Below are 20,519 nucleotides of genomic sequence, written 5' to 3'. Positions count from 1 at the left end.
TCTAATGACCAGGAAAATTCCGACATGCGCCTATAGTCGACTTGAGAATTGAGATCACTTGACTTTGCATGATCTGGCGGGCTCGCCTCGGGTAACATGAATGACTCGGGACAAGGGTATCTGTGGTGTCTGGCGACGTAATCAATACCCATACTGTCAGGCTATCAATTATATTTGCTTGGTCAGAAGAGTCGTGGTGTAATAGTATTTCATCGAGACAGCACCCCTGGGATTACTGCAACTATACCGCGCGTCCAGTTGTTGATTCGCTGTATGTATTGTCATGAGTGGATATCAACGTGCGTGAGTGACCAGACGCAGTTCTGTCTGCAGGCATGGATACCACTATTGGAGTCTCGTTTTTGGACCCGTTGAATGATTACGAGTTAATTCATCGTATTGGGAGTGGCACGTACGGAGATGTGTTCAAGGTGAGTCGTGAGTGGGGGGAAATATCAGTTCGCACGTATGCGTATGTATGCGTTTTAATTGACATGCCAAGTCATTAAACCATTAAACCAACGTAGCCTAGCTGTTAATTAACGTTTTTTTCCTTCCTGTATTCCACAATGGGACATTTTATTGAATTTTATGTTGACAGGCTTGAAACCTTCAAAAGTGGATAGAAGCACAGCCACCATACATTAACGCTCTTAACATAATCTATGTTAAACTTTATGTATGACCATTCAACAAATCACGTGTATGCAGGTAACCAATAACTGGTAAAAGGTTGGGTATGGCGCCCTTGCAAGTGTGACTGCTATGTGAGAATAATGCGGGGATAGTCAATGAGCCCTCATCTTAATGATGCCTTTAGTGCCTATGTATGGTCAATGCCCATAAACTACTGGTAGGTATTACATCTTCTGCTGTTCAGTATTCATAATCAGGCTGGAATAGCATCAGGGCTGGTCAATTAGTTCAACATCCATAACGACCAAGGCCACTACAGGAACATTTATCAAGGCTCAAGGCATTTCATTCTAACTTTTTATTAGCTCTCTCAGCAATACTATAAAGCTCTCTGTAATATACTCTCATTTTGTGCTGTTTTTTTTCATGAAGGTGGAATAACTGACTTCATAGATCACCATTTTAAGACCAGGGGATGTTACAAGAAATCTAGTCTGAAGGGCACTGCGACATTTATCAGCATTTATGTTTTATGTATCTTGACTATCGATAAGGTATTTTTCAGTCAGTCTCGTCTATTTTGACTTCGTGATGTGAGCCACAGGATAAAAAAACATCCTGTGATCCCACCCTGAATGTAAAATAGATGCATCCTGCAAGATCAACAGACTCAAATTGCTATGTGCCTCTCCCCCCCTGCCAGAAACATTTGGTATCCAATAGACTACAAAAGGAAAACAGGTTCAACAGGCAACATTTACTGCAAGCACAATTGTTAACTTTTGGGCTAATGCTTTATGAATAATTCAAAATGTCCCCTAGACAAGTCCTCTGTTTCACTCAGTCTTGACGTTATGTAATGTTGTACAACCCCTGCCATGCCTTAGCGCCATGTCACTGCCCGGGCTATGCCTGCCTGCCTGCCTGCTGTGAATGGAGAAACTGCTACTGTCCCATAGACAATGGCCTATTATCACCTCCCACTACCTCGCTGTTCTCCTCCTCTCCTCCACTGTTCTGTTTCTCCAGCCGTATTGGAGCTCCGTGGAGGTCAGGGGTCAAACCACTGGCCATGTGACCTCGTGGGCTCTCTGACTCTGTGGACATTCATTAGATGACCATTGTTCACAAGATCCAGGAAACTCTTCAGCTACTCAGCTGAGGGTTCTGCTCTCAAGTGTGTGACCTGTTGCAGCTACATAAATAAAGAATGAAGCCTTTGTCAAACAAGAAAGCATGGATTTCATGCCTCAAAAGTAGCCCTGATATTCATCTCGAAGACCTCAGTGGGAGGTTGCTTTTACGAGTGAGTAGTTGTTTTTGTCTTGTCGTCTAGTGAAACTATGCCAAAGACAGGTTGAGGAGTCATACATATGTACGTTCATGGTTATAAACTTGTGACCTGTGACCTGACTGAGATTACCTGAGGTTCGATGGTAGGGGAAACCCACAGAACAGAAATATGTTTCATAAACCAGCAGCAGCACTGCAATGCCCAGTCATCACTGTCACACTGTGGGCTGTTGGTTGTTTGTTATTGCAAGTTACATCACACACACACACACACACATTTCCATTTGTGCTGTTGTTGCAGTTGTGCGGATCTGTCTCTCACTGAATATCAATAATGTCTTGAGGCCAGTTTAGTGCAACATACTTCCGAATGATCGTATGGAAAAGCAGGGAAAAGCCGTCTGTTTTTATTGTGTGGTATTTCAATCATCAAGCCCTGAGAAATAACTACTTTTGGAACTATGATCAAAGTGATTAAGTTTTATTTTCATTACCACTGTCTGTGAACTCTATCCCACAACACACTGTTATTTCATGCTGCCTTTGGCGAACCTTAAAGAGACATTACTGTCACTTTAGTCACAGGAAGTGCTCTGTTATAACAGGAAAAAAACAGGAAGTCGGTGTAGCCAAGCTTCAGGTTTTGTCTACAGGCAATCTGATAGACCATTGGTTGATTCTATATTTGTCGGGCATAGAGTTAAGGGCCTTTACGACCTGACGTCACTTCACCGTTTGACCTGTCAGAAAGAATGGGAGCAATCCATGTTTTTAAAGGATAAAACGAGAGGAAATGACGGACGAACGTCGGATGGACATTGTAAACAACATCCTCTGGATTCAAAGCCAGGGACTTTTCCCCTTGTTCTCTCTTACGCCCTGACATAGACCATGTCACTGAGCATGACACTTAAAGCTCTGGGTCTGCGTCTGAAGTGGCACACTATTCCCTATACAATGCACCACTTTTGATGCAGGCCCTGGTCAGCAGTAGTGCACTATAGAGGGAATAGGGTGTCATTTCAGATACAACCCGGGACTGTGTAGGAAATACCTCTCACTACTATAGTGTCCCCAGCAGCCCCTGTCTCTGTCTCCTGCTGTTGCATTTCTACAAGGTGAAGCTGAAGGTCAGAGGCAGCATGCGAACAGCCCGGCCAGACCAGGGTCTAATATTGTTTCTTTTATCGTCAAGATGGCCGACTAGGGGGTTTGGGTTTTGAATGGATGCCCGGGGCTTCCTATAGTGATGGGAGGAATGTGGCAGATCTCCAAACTGAGATGAAAATGCATTTAGGAATGAGTTACAGAGAAAATTGCATTTTGGCCCCCCAAAAAATGGCTTTTCACTTGAATTTCACAAATAGGACTATCATAGCTATATAAATCTAGATATTTTGTGATTTAATTGCATTAGCTGTTATGTTTTCCATTGCCAATACTAAGAAATTGTATTTAGAGTTAGAAATTGTGGGAGAAAAAATAGAAAAATGAAATGGTTGTAAACAGCTAATTGACTGTTGTAAATAGAACGATTGCGATGAGCTGTCAGCAATTTGATGCAATTGCTTCGAGGAAACTGCTTGCTGATGGTTTAGTGTTTCACTCTCCCGGATGTAGCTGTCTAGTGCTGTAGGCCTATGTACTGCTGACCAATCCATGGACATGTCATTCTGTAGTCTGTATTCCCTGCATTAAGTTCACAGTATTAATCACTCACAGTTCACCCTTTCTTTCAGGCTCGCAACATCAAGAGTTCGGCAATGGCAGCCATCAAAATAGTCAAACTGGATCCTGGTATGTGACCAGTCTTGTCAGACCTGTATTATGGGTTATTTCTTGCATGCTTTGCCTTCCTGTATGCTTTGTGTAGTACATTCTTAAGTCTTTGGAGACAATCTATTGTGTGTGTGACACAGTTAGCTACTACTACTAGCAGCAGTAGGCTAGTAGTAGAAGTAGCTAGTAGTTCTAGTACTAGTATCAGTATTAGTGTTGAGATGTCAGGAAATGGCCTACAGTGAGGGGGGGGGGGAGTATTTGATCCCCTGCTGATTTTGTGCGTTTGCCCACTGACAAAGAAATTATCCGTCTATAATTTTAATGGTAGGCCACTCCAGGACCTTAATGTGCTTCTTCTTGAGCCACTCCTTTGTTGCCTTGGCCGTGTGTTTTGGGTCATTGTCATGCTGGAATACCCATCCACAACCCATTTTCAATGCCCTGGCTGAGGGAAGGAGGTTCTCATCCAAGACTTGACGGTACATGGCCCCGTCCATCGTCCCTTTTGATGCGGTGAATTTGTCCTGTCCCCTTAACAGAAAAACACCCCCAAAGCATAATGTTTCCACCTCCATGTTTAACGGTGGGGATGGTGTTCTTGGGGTCATAGGCAGCATTCCTCCTCCTCCAAACACGGCAAGTTGAGTTGATGCCAAATAGCTCAATTTTGGTCTCATCTGACCACAACACTTTCACCCAGTTGTCCTCTGAATCATTCAGATGTTCATTGGCAAACTTCAGACAGGCATGTATATGTGCTTTCTTGAGCAGGGGGACCTTGCGGGAGCTGCAGGATTTCAGTCCTTCATGGCGTAGTGGGTTACCAATTGATTTCTTGGTGACTATGGTCCCAGCTGCCTTGAGATCATTGACAAGATCCTCCCGTGTAGTTCTGGGCTGATTCCTCACCGTTCTCGTGATCATTGCAACTCCACGAGGTGAGATCTTGCATGGAGCCCCAGGCCGAGGGAGTTTGACAGTTATTTTGTGTTTCTTCCATTTGCGAATAATCGCACGAACTGTTGTCACCTTCTCACCAAGCTGCTTGGCGATGATCTTGTAGCCCATTCCAGCCTTGTGTAGGTCTACAATCTTGTCCCTGACATCCCTGGAGAGCTCTTTGGTCTTGGCCATGGTGGAGAGTTTGGAATCTCATTTATTGATTGCTTCTGTGGACAGGTGTCTTTTATACAGGTAACAAGCTGAGATTAGGAGCACTCCCTTTAAGAGTGTGCTCCTAATCTCAGCTCGTTACCTGTATAAAAGACACCTGGGAGCCAGAAATCTTTCTGATTGAGAGGGGGTCAAATACTTATTTCCCTCATTAAAATGCAAATCAATTTCTAACATTTTTTACATGCGTTTTTCTGGATTTTTGTTGTTGTTATTCTGTCTCTCACTGTTCAATTAAACCTACCATTGAAATTATAGACTGATCATTTCTTTGTCAGTGGGCAAACGTACAAAATCAGCAGGGGATCAAATACTTTTTTCCCTCACTGTATATCTGTATATGTGTCTTAGTTTGGTCATGTGACCTGCATGCTCCCTGTTCAGGTGATGACATCACATCCATCCAGCAGGAGATCACTATGATGAAGGAATGCAAGCACAAGAACATTGTGGCCTATTTCGGCAGCTATCACAGGTACATGTTTAGGCTTGTCTAATGTTACACTTCATGAGAGTTCCACGTCCACCTGTGGAATTCCTTGGATTGTGAGTGTTCTTGGATGTGTTGAATTCCACTATTTTTATTTAACTAGGCAAGTCAGTTTAGAACAAATTCTTATTTTACAATGACGGCCTACCCTCCCCTAACCCGGACGACACTGGGCCAATTGTGCGCCGCCCTATGGGACTTCAGATCACTGCTGGTTGTGATATCGCCCGTAATCGAACCAGGGTCTGTAGTGGCGCCTCCTATAGCACTGCGAATCAGTGCCTTAGACCGCTGCGCTACTCACTCATTGTGCCACTCGGGAACGCTCTTACCTCAAACGCCCACTTCTAGGACTTAGAATGCAGCATTCTCTCCCACACTACAGAAATTGTGGCTCTCAAAATGAACGTTATACACACAAAAAGTTTGGTTGTTGATAGAATACGGTCACTAACAAGCGCATGCATACACACAGAATTAAACTTATGCGTGTGTGTGTGTATGTGTGTGTGTGTGTATGTGTATGTGTGTGTGTGTGTGTGTGTGTGTGTGTGTGTGTGTGTGTGTGTGTGTGTGTGTGTGTGTGTGTGTATGTGTGTGTGTATGTGTATGTGTATGTGTATGTGTATGTGTATGTGTGTGTGTGTATGTGTGTGTATGTGTGTGTGTGTGTGTGTATGTGTGTGTGTATGTGTGTATGTGTATGTGTGTGTGTGTATGTGAATGCGTGTGTGCGTGTGTATGTGTGTGTGTGCGTGTGTGCGTGTGTGCGTGCGTACGTGTGTATGTGTGTGTGTGCGTGTGTGTGTGCGTGTGTGCGTGTGTGTGTGTGCGTGCGTGCGTGTGTGTGCGTGTGTGTGTGCGTGTGTGCGTGCGTGTGTGTGTGTGTGCGTGTGTGTGTGCGTGCGTGCGTGTGCGTGTGTGCGCATGCGTACGTGCGTGTGTGTGTGTGTGTGCGTGCGTATGCGTGTGTGTGTGTGTGTGTGTGTGTGTGTGTGTGTGTGTGTGTGTGTGTGTGTGTGTGTGTGTGTGTGTGTGTGTGTGTGTGTGTGTGTGTGTGTGTGTGTGTGCGTGCGTGCGTGCATACACCCACACTGTTGCTAAGTCTCAAATTATTTTGCTGAAGGTTTTTACCTTTTTATCTTAGTCCTTTTGGAACGTCTGAATATTAACTCTGTAACATTTCAAGGTCAGATAACATTGCGATTTGTTTGGATGGCAAAACAGTCCCTACTCAGTTCTCCTCTACAATGAAGTTCATAGTAATTGGTTTTTTTTGTTGTCTGGAAAGTCAACAAAAATGCATTCCCGACTGGTAATCAAAGTGTGTATCTCCCATTTTTTTGCAGAAACACTAAATTGTGGATATGTATGGAGTACTGTGGAGGGGGGTCGTTACAAGACATTTACCACGGTATGTATTGCTACAACTGAACTGACCTTACCTTATAGCCATGTATTGTCCTTCCTCTCTTGTGTGGCCATTAATCTAAGGTCTCTACTGGTATTTCCACAGTGACTGGGCCCTTAAAGGAGAAGCAGATAGCCTACATCTGCAGAGAAACCCTCCAGGTTAGTCAGCCCAGGGATGTACTATAAGTGATGAGCTCTGTCACTTTCCTAACTGGGACAGACGGTCACAGTATAATCCAGTAGCAGTGTGTGGATAGAATCACTGCGGAAGCCAAGCCAGGACCAAAAAATATATACATATTACAACCTATGTGTTGTGATAATTGCGTTGTTTGTTCTATAAGCTGGTGGTTCACATCCCTTTTTACCGTGATATAAAGGCCGAGACAATAAGAAGACACAGTGGCAGAATAAATTCAACCACACCTTGGTTTCATCATTAAATCAGAGAGCAACATCTGTCCGGTGAAGTCCACAAACAGACAGTTACATGACCTACGACTGCATGGTCAAGCAAGTTAATGTTTCCAACATTTTCTGACCAGTAAACAACTCTTAATTTAGAACCACAGTGTGTTACCGCAAGTTGAAAAGAAAACAGGAGCTGCCTCCACTATTCCAGCACCATTTCAACTTCAACATCATCAAATCACCCATGCTTAGTCTAGTAATTACAACTAAAAGATACCAAAAAACAATTTAGTCCAATCAACGTAAACTAAATATGATGTGGCTGTCGATGGTTCTGATTTCCGTGTGTGTGTATGCGCGAGCTTGCAAGTAGACAAAAACATGTTGACTCACCCAGAAATGCCAATGTCATCCTCCTTTCTTTCATGACTCTGTCATACAGTCCACACTTTAAAAAATGTTGTTGTCCTAGGCTACCTGGCTAAAATGCTTGATCACTACCCTGACTTCTTTTCATGGACAACGATGCGCCAGACCAGCTAGTTAACATTAGCCTACTTCATCTAGCTATATATTGAACTTCCATCCTCTCAGGCCAGGGGCACAATATGAATTTATGGTTGGATCAGAATCTCTGTATTAATCATTGGCCAGTCCATAATTCATTTAGGAAAGGGATGATTTTAGCTAGCCACCAGAGGACAACGACACTACGAGATGCAACAATTCAAGTTGTTTCTGTAAATGACGCTTGGCTTGTGAGTTGTGTGAAGCAAAATCCACTGGGCTCTTTTTATTTCATTTATAAAAACATCTTTAACCTTTATTTAACTTGACACTTTGTTTTCGTTGCTCCAGGACCATTCACAGTTGAGCTCTCTCAGTTCAGCTCAATGCTGAACTGAATCCTCGCTGGCTTCCCTTGCATTCAATGCGACGAGCGGCATCAATGTCATACTCTTTTTGACCAGACGGTATCAGATAGATGGCTTACAGATCCAGAGACAGAGGGGCGCTGTTTCGCTCGCTCTGTTGTTTTCTCCAGTGAGATACATTCAACCTCCTGCGAATTGAAGAAAAAGGATGAAACACAGAGAGAAAAAATATATATATATTTTTTTCTTTCTTTGTCTATTCTTTGGGGAAGGCTGGCTTCTCTTTGGAATCCTTCAATAAACGCCACTGGTATAATCATGTGTTTCTAACCACAGGAAAGCAATGCAGCATGTTTCGTGACACCACACACACACAGCAACATAACATTACCTCCCTTATTCGTGTCAACACTTTCTGATTCTTGCACACTGTTGTGTTGTGTCTGGCTTTATGGGCTTGTGTGGTGAACTGAGGATGAGATTGAGAGATTTGTCAAACTGTTTCTGTGTTTTTGTTTTTCAACAGGGCTTGTACCACCTGCACGAAACAAGTAAAATGCATAGAGACATAAAGGTATCATTTTGACATACCGGTATGTTATTGTCAGTGAATGGCTCTGATCGGAATCTTTGTGAGCTCATATCTGTGTGTGTGTGTGTGTGTGTGTCCATCTGTCTATAGGGAGCAAATATCCTTATCACAGAACGAGGAGATGTCAAACTGGGTCAGTGAACATCTATTCTATACCATCAATCACACTCACTCACTCACTCACTCACATACATTGTCTGCGATAACTTTGAGGTTAACTAGCGTGGTAAAAATAAACCACTCACAAGACATATTGGATTCTGCATTCTGTCTCCCCCTGCCACCAAACTGTCATCTCTGTTTCCATGCAGCCGATTTTGGAGTTGCTGCAGAGATCAGTGCTTCTGTAGCCAAGAGGAAGTCTTTTATAGGAACTCCCTACTGGTAAGATAACTGGGCTCAAACCACGACCTTCAACGTTATGACTCATTGAAAACGATATACTTCAGTGCTTATTTATGCTGACACTGATACGTCTTACAGTAGTCATACGTTTCCTTCTTTGGATATGTTCTTTCAGGATGGCTATGAGACACTTTATAAGGTGGTCCTATGTCCTTATGACAAGTCCTATAATGCATTATAACCACATCATAATTCATAACCCCCAATCTCCCATTTCACCTGACTGGTGTTTATGTACCCATGCCAGGATGGCACCGGAGGTGGCAGCAGTGGAGAAAAAGGGCGGGTACAACCATCTGTGTGACATCTGGGCGGTGGGCATCACGGCCATCGAGCTGGCAGAGCTCCAGCCGCCCATGTTTGACCTCCACCCGATGAGGTGAGCTCTGAGACAAAGGACAGAGTTACAGACACAAACTGAGACGGAGGCAGAGATCCAGGCACAGAAAGGCAGAGATCCAGACAGAGACACAGACACAGACAGAGACAGGCAGACTCCGTACCAGTCCCCTCTAGACTCTAGCCTTTAACATCAACAATAAATAGTTTCCATCCCCTTTTCATTCACTCCTCTAAATCCACAATAATTCCACTGAAAATAAATGATGATGGATATATATATTTGTGCTGTGTTGCATTTCGCGGGCTATCCACACACCTCTGAATCCAATATGGTATCATAGCTTTGTAGGTGACGACAACAACAAAAATCTCAAGCCTGGGAGCAGGTCTGTTTGTGCTTTTGGAAACCGCCTCTGGAGTGTTTGTCGTTGTGGCAGACATGTCAGCGAAGGACAAAGGAGCTGGCCAAGGCACATAATAAACAGATCTATGAAGAAGGCTAGGCTTTCCACCGTGTTAATGTTTCAAACTATTAAAACTATGTTCCAGAGCCTTGATGTTAATGTCGAAAAGCAGCTTCCAGCCACCCAGGCTCAAGGACAAGACCAAGTGGTGAGATGGACATGAGCACACCACATTCCCTGAACAATTCAGCCACCTCACCATGCATCATACTGTATGTGAAATACCTCTTCTCCGAAAGCATCCTCCTGACACGAGATTGTTTTTTGAATGCAGCATTGATATTCTCCATATTTCTCAATATGGATATGCATTTTTATTTTTTTTGCTGTCTCATCTCCCTCCCTCCCGCCTCTCTGCAGGTCTGCGGGGTTCCAGAGCTTTGTGAAGATGTCCCTCATTAAGAACCCCAGGAAGAGACCGTCGTCCGAGACTTTACTGCAGGTACACTTCGGTACACCGCTGAGAGCACGTTGCTTTCCCCTCTCTCTCTCTCTCTCTCTCTCTCTCTCTCTCTCTCTATAAACCAGCGGAGGAAACATTCATGAAAAGCCCCTGGATGGCGATCAACATTCACCGTCATTATAGACAGAGCCTCTGGACTAGAGCCTCTGACTGAGGTGCTAAAAGCATAGCGATTCTGTATTCATGTCTATAGCTAATAGGGACCCCTAACAGGGCCTCGGGAGCTGTGAGAGATCAAGGAAATTAATGATGAAGTTATTTATTGATGTAGAGCTTTTACATAAACTTTTTTTTTTAAATCTGTTGTCGTATCCCCAGCATCCATTTGTGACCCAGCTACTGACTCGTAACCTGATCATTGAGCTGCTGGACATGGCCAACAACCCAGACCTCCACTCCACACACGGCATGGATGATAACGACATGGAGGTGAGGATAGGTGACAATAGACAGACAGACGCACATGCATGGCCATCACCCAGAACTCTCAGGAACATTGCTTGTTCCTAGTGTGATTTATTATGCGTGTGCGTGTGTTTGTCTGCAGAATGTAGAAGCTGCTCCTGATAAGATCCAGTCTGCAGGGAAACACCTGCCCGTGGAGAGGACTCTGTCTGAAGAGCAGTGTGAGTCTTCAAATCCCTACACAATTATGACACTGAAGCATCATCATCAGCCCACGCATGACATCATCACTACAATTTGTGAAAAGGGTTATCGAAGTTCTATTTGCAAAACCATCAAAATCAACATCAATGAGGGTCTTATTCCCTGAACACTGTACACTGGCTTTGACTGTACATCCGTCCACGATAATTCAAGTGGACACTCATCTATAGATAGAGAGGGTGTGTGTGTGTGTGTGTGTGTTTGTGTGTGTGTGTGTGTGTGTGTGTGTGTGTGTGTGTGTGTGTGTGTGTGTGTGTGTGTGTGTGTGTGTGTGTGTGTGTGTGTGTGTGTGTGTGTGTGTGTGTGTGTGTGTGTATGTGTATGTGTATGTGCGTGTGTGCGTGTGTGAGTGCGTGCGTCTATCCTTGTGTATCGCGCGTACTTGGAGAGTTGAGGTCAACATCACCCTCGCTGGCTTAATGTATGGAATTGGGGACGAGGTAAGAGAGCAGAGCAGCACGCAACACAAGACTCTTGGGGTCCTGACTCCTGTTACAAGACGCTCATTGAGACTTGAAGGGGGAGATGAAGTCACCAAGTCACACGGTCACCCAACACAGAGGGACGCATAGAGGTGGCACTGTCCTCACACGCACATGCCATGTCCCCTTTCTGCCATGACTCTGACGTGCCTGGCGTCCCACGTGTGAGGAGGAGGTGGGGGAGGCGAGGAGGTGGGGGAGGCGAGGAGGGATGACTGAGGAACTATTGTTATGTCTCCTATCAGTGGGATTACAGCATACACAGGGTGCGGTGATGGTGGACAATGCGGCCGCTCTACAGCAGCCTGGGACAAAAAGCGTATATATAGACAAGCATGTCAACAAAGATGGTGGGAGTGGGGAGGGGTGTTGTGACTCGTCTCTTATGCAAATACAATAGGTTCTTGGGCATGTTTGTGGAAAGGGGTGTGGTGAGTCATTGTGAATGGGCATCACAATAGGTTTTCTGGGGTGAGCAGTGCAGTTAGTAATTATAAGTACATACTTTGTATTTAATTGTAACTTTTCCTCATGGTTAACTAAGCTGTGCTTTCCTTAGTTGACCAAATGAAGTTTGGGCCCCCGTTGAGGAAAGTCACAGAGCCTTATCCTGATATGGTGAGTGACATTTATTTCCTGTGTTTGACATGTAGGGGGTTAGAGGTCAATTCAACATAGAATGGCTATTTGGGGAAGTGTGATTATGGGATGTATGAGTTCTTGTATGGCATAGTTTTAAGATGTTATTAATAGGGATACTATGAATGTGTATGTTGTTGATGTTTTTTTGTCATATTTCAGCAAAGCTCGTATGAAGACGATTGGGACCTCTCAGAAGATGAAACTGAATCACCGTAAGATGCTCCTCTTCCTCACCAATTTTCTCAAATCTAGTAGCATTACATCAAAGACATAGTATTTCAGAGCATTATCTCAAATCTGCTATCGGTGTTTGTGTGGCCATGGATGTGACATCCCCACTAGAGAGGGAAAAACATTGAAAAAACTCCCGATGCATTATTAATAGACTCATATTTGCAGTAAAAGGAAAAGTTTGCTTCCTCATTGAGAGAGAACACTGGCTGCAACGCTCCTATTGTCACAGAACAGGCAGTGCTCTGTCACATCATGTACACAGAACAAGTGGCTCCATAGAGACATTAACATCTTAGCTTCCTATTTCAGGAGCCTGTTAGAATGTGTGGAGGAAGCTCTGCAGCTGAGGTAGGCCTGCAGACCCCCCCCCCCCCCCCCCCCACCCCCCCCATTGTAAAAACACTATTCAACACTATTCTACCCTGTGGCAACTTTTATCAAGGAAGCAATGAAAGTTTGTTTATTTACATTTAAATGATTAGCTTTTCATGTTAACTTGACATTATCTGGTAAAGAAGTATAGAATATTTGACCACTGATTATTATTGTTTGGTATGCATATTTTAAATTAAATTTAAAAAATAATTATTTAACCTTTATTTAACCAGGAAGGGCTCATTGAGATGAAAATCTCTTTTTCAAGAGCGCCCTGGCCAAGATAGACAGCACCAAGTCATTACAAAAAAATTACAGACAGACGACATGAAAAACTACAAGTAATAACGAAGTTATGCAACCATAAATAAATAGGTTATTAGTAGGTTAAAATGTACTAGTCACAGACAAACGACTTGACATGCTGCCATCTTGGATTTGAAGTTGATCGAGTGTGATAGACATGTTGTGTTTTTACAATTCATTGAACCTGCCCTGCTCCAAATCTTGTCCTATTAAGATCCAACACAATTGAGCCCATGTCAGTTTATTGACTGTGACAGCAAGTATCCCACATGGAAAGCAAATCTGATTTACCTTTGATTTACCACAGAGTGCTTCAGTAACAATATTACCATTGACTATTTCAGGAGCTTAACCATCAAAAGAGTGCCATCTACTGACGTAAGTGCCAATAACACAACCCCAAGAAAACAAAGAGTTCCTTCTGAAATAGTGTAATGCAATACATGAAGACAATCCTTTTGACCTTTCAGCTATTTCCTATTGCATTATATGATGGTGTTTTGTCTATTGTCTTTGGTTGTGTAGGGGGGTAAAGGTGGGAGGAAGAGTGGGTTGTTCAGCCCTTCCACAGCCTCACTGCCTGCCATCGGCTCCTTCTGTCCCACCCTGGAGGACAAGGACCTCACCCTCCGCCCCAGCTCCACCCTGGGGCCCGACTCCACACCCAACAACTCCATGTCAGGTACTGAACTTCCACACACAGAGTAAATGTTTCCAGGTTATATGTCAATCTGTCATGACAACTGATTTGGTTCTGGGTCCCGAGATTATACACTGCTCAAAAAAATAAAGGGAACACTTAAACAACACAATGTAACTCCAAGTCAATCACACTTCTGTGAAATCAAACTGTCCACTTAGAAAGCAACACTGATTGACAATACATTTCACATGCTGTTGTGCAAATGGAATAGACAACAGGTGGAAATGATAGGCAATTAGCAAGACACCCCCAATAAAGGAGTGGTTCTGCAGGTGATAACCACAGACAAGCTTCCTGGCTGATGTTTTTGTCACTTTTGAATGCTGGCGGTGCTTTCTTTCTAGTGGTAGCATGAGACGGAGTCTACAACCCACACAAGTGGCTCAGGTAGTGCAGCTCATCCAGGATGGCACATCAATGCGAGCTGTGGCAAGAAGGTTTGCTGTGTCTGTCAGCGTAGTGTCCAGAGCATGGAGGCGCTACCAGGAGACAGGCCAGTACATCAGGAGACGTGGAGGAGGCCGTAGGAGGGCAACAACCTAGCAGCAGGACCGCTACCTCCGCCTTTGTGCAAGGAGGAGCAGGAGGAGCACTGCCAGAGCCCTGCAAAATGACCTCCAGCAGGCCACAAATGTGCATGTGTCTGCTCAAACGGTCAGAAACAGACTCCATGAGGGTGGTATGTAGGCCCGACGTCCACAGGTGGGGGTTGTGCTTACAGCCCAACACCGTGCAGGACGTTTGGCATTTGCCAGAGAACACCAAGATTGGCAAATTCGCCACTGGCGCCATGTGCTCTTCACAGATGAAAGCAGGTTCACACTGAGCACATGTGACAGACGTGACAGTCTGGAGACGCCGTGGAGAACGTTCTGCTGCCTGCAACATCCTCCTGCATGACCGGTTTGGCGGTGGGTCAGTCATGGTGTGGGGTGGCATTTCTTTGGGGGGCCGCACAGCCCTCCATGTGCTCGCCAGACAGAGGTAGCCTGACTGCCATTAGGTACTGAGATGAGATCCTCAGACCCCTTGTGAGACCATATGCTGGTGCGGTTGGCCCTGGGTTCCTCCTAATGCAAGACAATGCTAGACCTCATGTGGCTGGAGTGTGTCAGCAGTTCCTGCAAGAGGAAGGCATTGATGCCATGGACTGGCCTGCCCGTTCCCCAGACCTGAATCCAATTGAGCACATCTGGGGCATCATGTCTCGCTCCATCCACCAACGCCACATTGCACCACAGACTGTCCAGGAGTTGGCGGATGCTTTAGTCCAGGTCTGGGAGGAGATCCCTCAGGAGACCATCCGCCACCTCATCAGGAGCATGCCCAGGCGTTGTAGGGAGGTCATACAGACACGTGGAGGCCACACACACTACTGAGCCTCATTTTGACTTGTTTTAAGGACATTACATCAAAGTTGGATCAGCCTGTAGTGTGGTTTTCCACTTTAATTTTGAGTGTGTCTCCAAATCCAGACCTCCATGGGTTGATACATTTGATTTCCATTGATAATTTGTGTGTGATTTTGTTGTCAGCACATTCAACTATGTAAAGAAAAAAGTATTTAATAAGAATATTTCATTCATTCAGATCTTAGGATGTGTTATTTTAGTGTTCCCTTAATTTTTTTGAGCAGTGTATGTTGACGTGAATATTTGACGAGTGATCAGTGTATTCCAATGCAATCGTAATACGTTCAATTATACAGTATATCTTCTGTGTGTTGTAATCCGAATCATTGTAGCTTTTCTCATTCATGCTAAGATTGACAACATGTCTCAACATGACAAATGGGTTCCCCCATCTCTCCTCCTCTCGTGTGGTTCTCTAGTCTTGGCCAGGTGTTCTGCTACCCAGGACATCAGCAGACAGTGGTGCAGTGACCCCAGTGTTTCTGAGGGGAGCGCCGTGCAGGCGGAGAAGATGACAGGGGGAGTGGCCTCTCCGAGCAGGGAAACCTCTCTCTCTCCAGAGTGGAGCACACTGAGGAGAAAGACCGAGGACTCTGTGAGTGTCCAACACAGGAAAATGTTGGCCCACTACATATGAGTACATTAGTTTCATATCCATACTGTATGTGCTGATGCCGATAGTTGGCTTCAAGATATGGTATGGATTCGAGGCTGTCAGTATATAGCATGGTTGGGGTTAAATCCAATGTAAATTCTGACACTTTGGGATGAAGTGAAATTTCAACGCAATAGTTGAAAAGTGCTATTCAATCCAACCCTGGGACGTAGTGACAAAAAGTGTGTGGTTTGTTAACCAAAAAAGTGTGTGGTTTGTTAACCAAAAAAGTGTGTGGTTTGTTAACCAGCAAGTGTGTGGCTTGTTAACCTAATATCCTGTTTCAAAACATCCAGTTTTATCTCATTTTAATAAACAATCATTTTGTAACATTAATATAGGAGGAGAGAATTCAGAATAGTCAACCAAACAGCAGCCAGATCCCATGACATTGCTGTTTTTGCTCCATTCATTTAAACAACATTATCATTTGAACGACACAGTTACCCCTCTTTTCTGTTGTTGTTGTTGTGTGTAACCCTTTTAACTTCTAGAGAGCTGATTGTCATGGACTCCCTCCTACCCCTCAAGTCCATGTAAGTGCAGAGGTCGAGTCTAACAGCATGTGCCCTACGGTACAGGGACATGACCAATGACACTGCTGCGCCGACAACTAACAACCCATGCTTACACACAGACCTAGCTAATGGCTGTCGGTCTAACAAACGCCTGGTGGAATGCTCACTGCAACATTGCTTCTGTGTAGATGGACAGTGGACAAATTTCAGTATTCTAACCATGCCTATTTTACCGTAATGTCGGAATTAGTCAACACGATATTAAAACACACAGTATGTTGTTTTGGTGTAATAGATGGGTGCCTGTTTCTCCAAAGTCTTCAATGGTTGCCCTCTGAAGATCCACTGCGCTGTGACCTGGATCCTCCCGAAAACCAGAGGTAGGGTTGCAGAAATGGTTGAAGAGGTTCAAATGAGGTTCTAACATACGACCTAGAATATGAACCAAGACATGGTCTTGTCTCTTCCTCAGATCAGTATCTTATTCTGGGTGCAGAGGAGGGTGTATATACTCTCAACCTCAACGAGCTCCACGAGGACACTCTGGAGAAGGTAGTGGTACAGACGTTTATGAATAGGGTAAAGGGTGAAGTCGTGTTGAATTCCTGACCATACCACTAATACCTCTCTCTTCCCCCACAGTTGCTCCCGCAGAGATGTGCCTGGCTGTATGTCATGAACAACGTTTTGATGTCCGTATCAGGTAGGACAATCGATCCCCATTTTTCGTTTGCCCAATCACACACCTATCCGATTGGTCATAGGATCCTACACCATCAACTACACTACTCCAAACCAGATCTGGGTTCAAATAGTATTTGAGTGTTTGCTTGAGCCTACTTTGACTGCCAGGTGGGTGGGGTTTGCACTCCATTGGTTCCATTGTACCAGGCAAGCTCGAAAAAGAACTGCTAAATTGGAACACTGGTTCTTACTATTCCTTCCCTCTCCACCCCCATCTTCAGGGAAATCTTCCCAGCTGTACTCCCACAGTCTGATGTCTCTGTTTGAACAGAGAAGTCACAAGCAGCAGAAACAGAGTCACCTGTCCCTCAGTACCAACCGCCTCACTGAGAGGATCAACCCCAGGTAAAGTGAGTGAGTGAGTGAGTATTAATGTTATCGGGTTAAGTTTGCCTTCAATTTATGTGCATCTCCTAATTTCAAATGTTTTTCAAATGTTTGTCCATCAGCAGGAAATATGCTGTAACTGTGAAGATACCAGACACTAAAAGCTGTCGAAGATGCAGTGTGGGTAAGTGTAATTTCACGTTGCAATATGTTCAAGAAAGTTTATGAAATTGACCTAAAGTGTTTTCAGTTGCTCTTTCTCCCTCCCTCTCTCTCTGCCGCAGCAAGGAACCCATACACAGACAGCACGTTCCTGTGTGGGGCTGTACCATCAGGTCTGGTTCTACTCTTATGGTATGACCCCATGCAGAAATTTATGCAGCTCAAGGTGTGTATTGACATAACTCAATATTGTGCTATTAAAATGATTACTTACAATTGATTTCAATGAACCGTGTCTGTTAGACTTGTAAAATGTATCCTCCTATGCTCTCTTCTTCCCTCTCCTTCTCTCAGCATATAGACATACGTCTACCAGATCCGCTCCCTATCTTTGAGCTACTGGTGTTAGTGACAGATGAGTTTCCACAGTTGTGTGTTGGTGTGAGAGACTGCACTGCAGAGAAAGGGAAACCGCCAACCAACCAGCAACTGAAGTTTGATATCGTAGAGTTGAACGGCACACCAAACTCTTCACCAGGTGGCACAGAGATGTTAGATGCCAGGATTTCAACCATATAACATTGTGTCGAGGAATTGTATAATTATCTTTCTTTCTCTCTATTTCTCTCTTTCTGTCTTGTGCGTGTGCAGAGAGTATGCCTGTCGGAGCCGGACCGGGAGCCGTGCAGGCGACACAGCTGGACAGAGACACGGTTCTCATTGCACTGGAGAGTGAGTCTATTGGAGCTCGATCGGAATATATTATCTCCCTGGAATATCATTATCACTACCTACCCTTTAATGTACAATACTAATGGTATTTTTTACAGAGACTGTGAAGATTGTCACCCTGCAAGGGCTTCCTTCCAAGGAGCTGCCTTTTGAACTGGTCTTTGACTTCCCCATTGAAACACTAAGTAAAAACGTCATTCAATCCCAATTAGCATTCTTTACTGCATAGAATGTTCTCAATTCATCACCAAATCATAGCTACAGGGGTGAGGTACTGTAGCTACAGCTAACACACTACGTACTGTATGTGTGGGAGATTCCTTTGTGACATTACTGTTGTGTGGCTAGTTTGTTTACAGGACAGTGTTCTGGCTTTCTGGAAGCATGGTCTTAAAGGGAGGAGTCTTCACACAAATGAGGTGATTATAATGCCCTCTCTCCACCATGAGCTTGTGCGCTCATTCAAACCAAAAATGCTTGATCTGCATTGTAAGTATTTTATCTCTCTGAAACATTGAAATACATTTACACTCCTCTTAGGTCACGCAGGAGATTACAGACGAAAGCAGAGTATTCCGGGTCTTGGGGACGAACAGGTATGCTCCAAACTCTAGCTGACCTGTTATCTTGAAAACCACATTATGTGTGATCCCATAAGGGGTCAAAAGGTTATTTTGAGAAAACCAATCACGCTGTCTTTTGTCATTTCCATAGGGATATTGTCCTTCAGAGTACCCCCACAGAGGACCCATCAGCAATGAGCAACCTCTATATCCTGACTGGCCATGAAAGCAGCTACTAAGATTAGACAGAGAAAAAGAACTGAGGAAGGAAGGAAGGAAAGGAGAGAAAGCTATATTAAAGGAAGAAGTGAAGGAGTGTGTGTCCCAGAGATGGGCAGCTTTTATTGTGTGAAGAAAGGAGGCACTACAGGCCACTGGCTCTTCCCTGGCACCTAATAAACTCGAACGAGCCCCCTGTCACCTAATAAACTCGAACGAGCCCCCTCAGTGTAGACTTGTCTCAAACTGATGTAACCCCCTCTACCTGCATACTGGGAACAGACAGACCATATGAGACTCTCACACAATTAGCCACAGAGAGAAAACTGAGCTGTTGTGTGTTCAAGGAAGAACTTTCTGAAAAAGACTTGTTAGAGAGAGAGCCCCCCAGTCATGACCCCTAACCCCTTGAATGCGCACACACTACTTTTAACCTGGTTCCAACCCCATTGTGTTTTCTTACTGGTATGCCATTGGAAATACACTAACTGATGACCGAAGTCTGCACTGTCTCCCGATACAACATTGTGAAGTGGAAACCAACTACATCGGTGAACGGAATATACCGCGAGACCACCATGCTCTGTTCACTACCTGAAATGGCATAGGTGGCACCGCTCCCAGATGTCAACATGAACAGTTTTCACCTCATACGCTTGAAAATATGTCACCTAAAATCAGAGTGCTAATACAGTTTAAAAGTGCTCAGATTAAGACTTTTCCAGGATTTAAAGTGTTTTCAATAGAGATCTCTGTTGAGCATGCTTTTTAGGACAGGATTGGGCTTAATCTGCATCTTGGGAAACCAGCCCTAATGGAGTTGAATTGTATGATGAACTCCAATATTGTTTTGTTGTGTTTGGTCTCAAACCAGACATGTGTGTTTGCCACAAAGTAAGACTACGTTGTGTTTAATGATACTGGTTTGCTTTTGTTTGGTTGTGCATGGGAGGGACTGGGCCCAATGTAACACTCGTCATCCCTGAAAGACACTTGAAGGAGAATACATGTTGCTATTTAATTGTTTCTTTTAATAAAAAAAAAGTGAAAATATGGATTTGAGAGTTTTTATGTATACTTGTTGAACTTATGCCAAAACATTGAATTCCCAATGATAAAATAAAAATATTTTAAAAAAAATGTGAGTCGACTGATGCAAAGATAAAAGATGAATGTGTTTCTCTAAAGACATTAGACAACATTACCTATGAAGTTAGTCCAGTTTAGCAAGCCTGAAGAATGTGTGTGACAAGTGGCAAAATAGATTGGCATGCTAATTAGTATTAGTATAAATTTCATTATATGGCTCTTTGTACAATTAGTTGATAAAAATTGTCATCCTTTTTATCCACTTGTAATAAGACGTTCCTATTCAAGACTATTTACAACAGTATTATGAATTGGGTCAGTTTACGTAAAAACATGACATGTTGCTTA

The 20,519-nt window shown here is 44.0% G+C and overlaps 1 protein-coding gene across 5 annotated transcripts; it reads left to right on the top strand.

Annotated features, from left to right (window-relative positions):
* The first annotated feature begins 28 nt into the window (after positions 1-28).
* LOC109906590 (mitogen-activated protein kinase kinase kinase kinase 2) lies at positions 29-20,222 on the top strand. 5 transcript variants are annotated; one of them, XM_020504361.2, is made up of 32 exons: positions 30-431; positions 3,669-3,726; positions 5,269-5,359; positions 6,724-6,788; positions 6,891-6,946; positions 8,600-8,647; positions 8,756-8,798; positions 8,977-9,049; positions 9,318-9,449; positions 9,962-10,024; positions 10,237-10,318; positions 10,658-10,768; positions 10,887-10,965; positions 12,050-12,108; positions 12,292-12,344; positions 12,676-12,714; positions 13,392-13,425; positions 13,573-13,729; positions 15,582-15,757; positions 16,312-16,353; positions 16,631-16,715; positions 16,808-16,887; positions 16,978-17,038; positions 17,301-17,424; positions 17,532-17,590; positions 17,691-17,794; positions 17,923-18,106; positions 18,220-18,300; positions 18,399-18,485; positions 18,649-18,719; positions 18,841-18,896; positions 19,015-20,222. In XM_020504361.2, the coding sequence occupies exons 1-32, from the start codon at positions 336-338 to the stop codon at positions 19,100-19,102; spliced, it is 2,637 nt and encodes an 878-aa protein (XP_020359950.1). In that variant the 5' UTR covers positions 30-335; the 3' UTR covers positions 19,103-20,222. The 5 variants fall into 5 exon arrangements, with proteins under 5 accessions (XP_031648037.1, XP_020359950.1, XP_020359948.1 ...); XM_020504359.2 differs by having other exon boundaries at positions 17,529-17,590; positions 19,015-20,207; XM_031792177.1 differs by lacking the exon at positions 16,312-16,353 and having other exon boundaries at positions 29-431; positions 19,015-20,207.
* Positions 20,223-20,519: the final 297 nt, after the last annotated feature.

This window comes from Oncorhynchus kisutch, linkage group LG16, assembly GCF_002021735.2.
Source record: "Oncorhynchus kisutch isolate 150728-3 linkage group LG16, Okis_V2, whole genome shotgun sequence".
Lineage (NCBI taxonomy): Eukaryota > Metazoa > Chordata > Actinopteri > Salmoniformes > Salmonidae > Oncorhynchus > Oncorhynchus kisutch.
The sequence above is the reverse complement of the archived record's forward strand: the minus strand, read 5'-3'. Positions and strand labels throughout refer to the sequence as shown.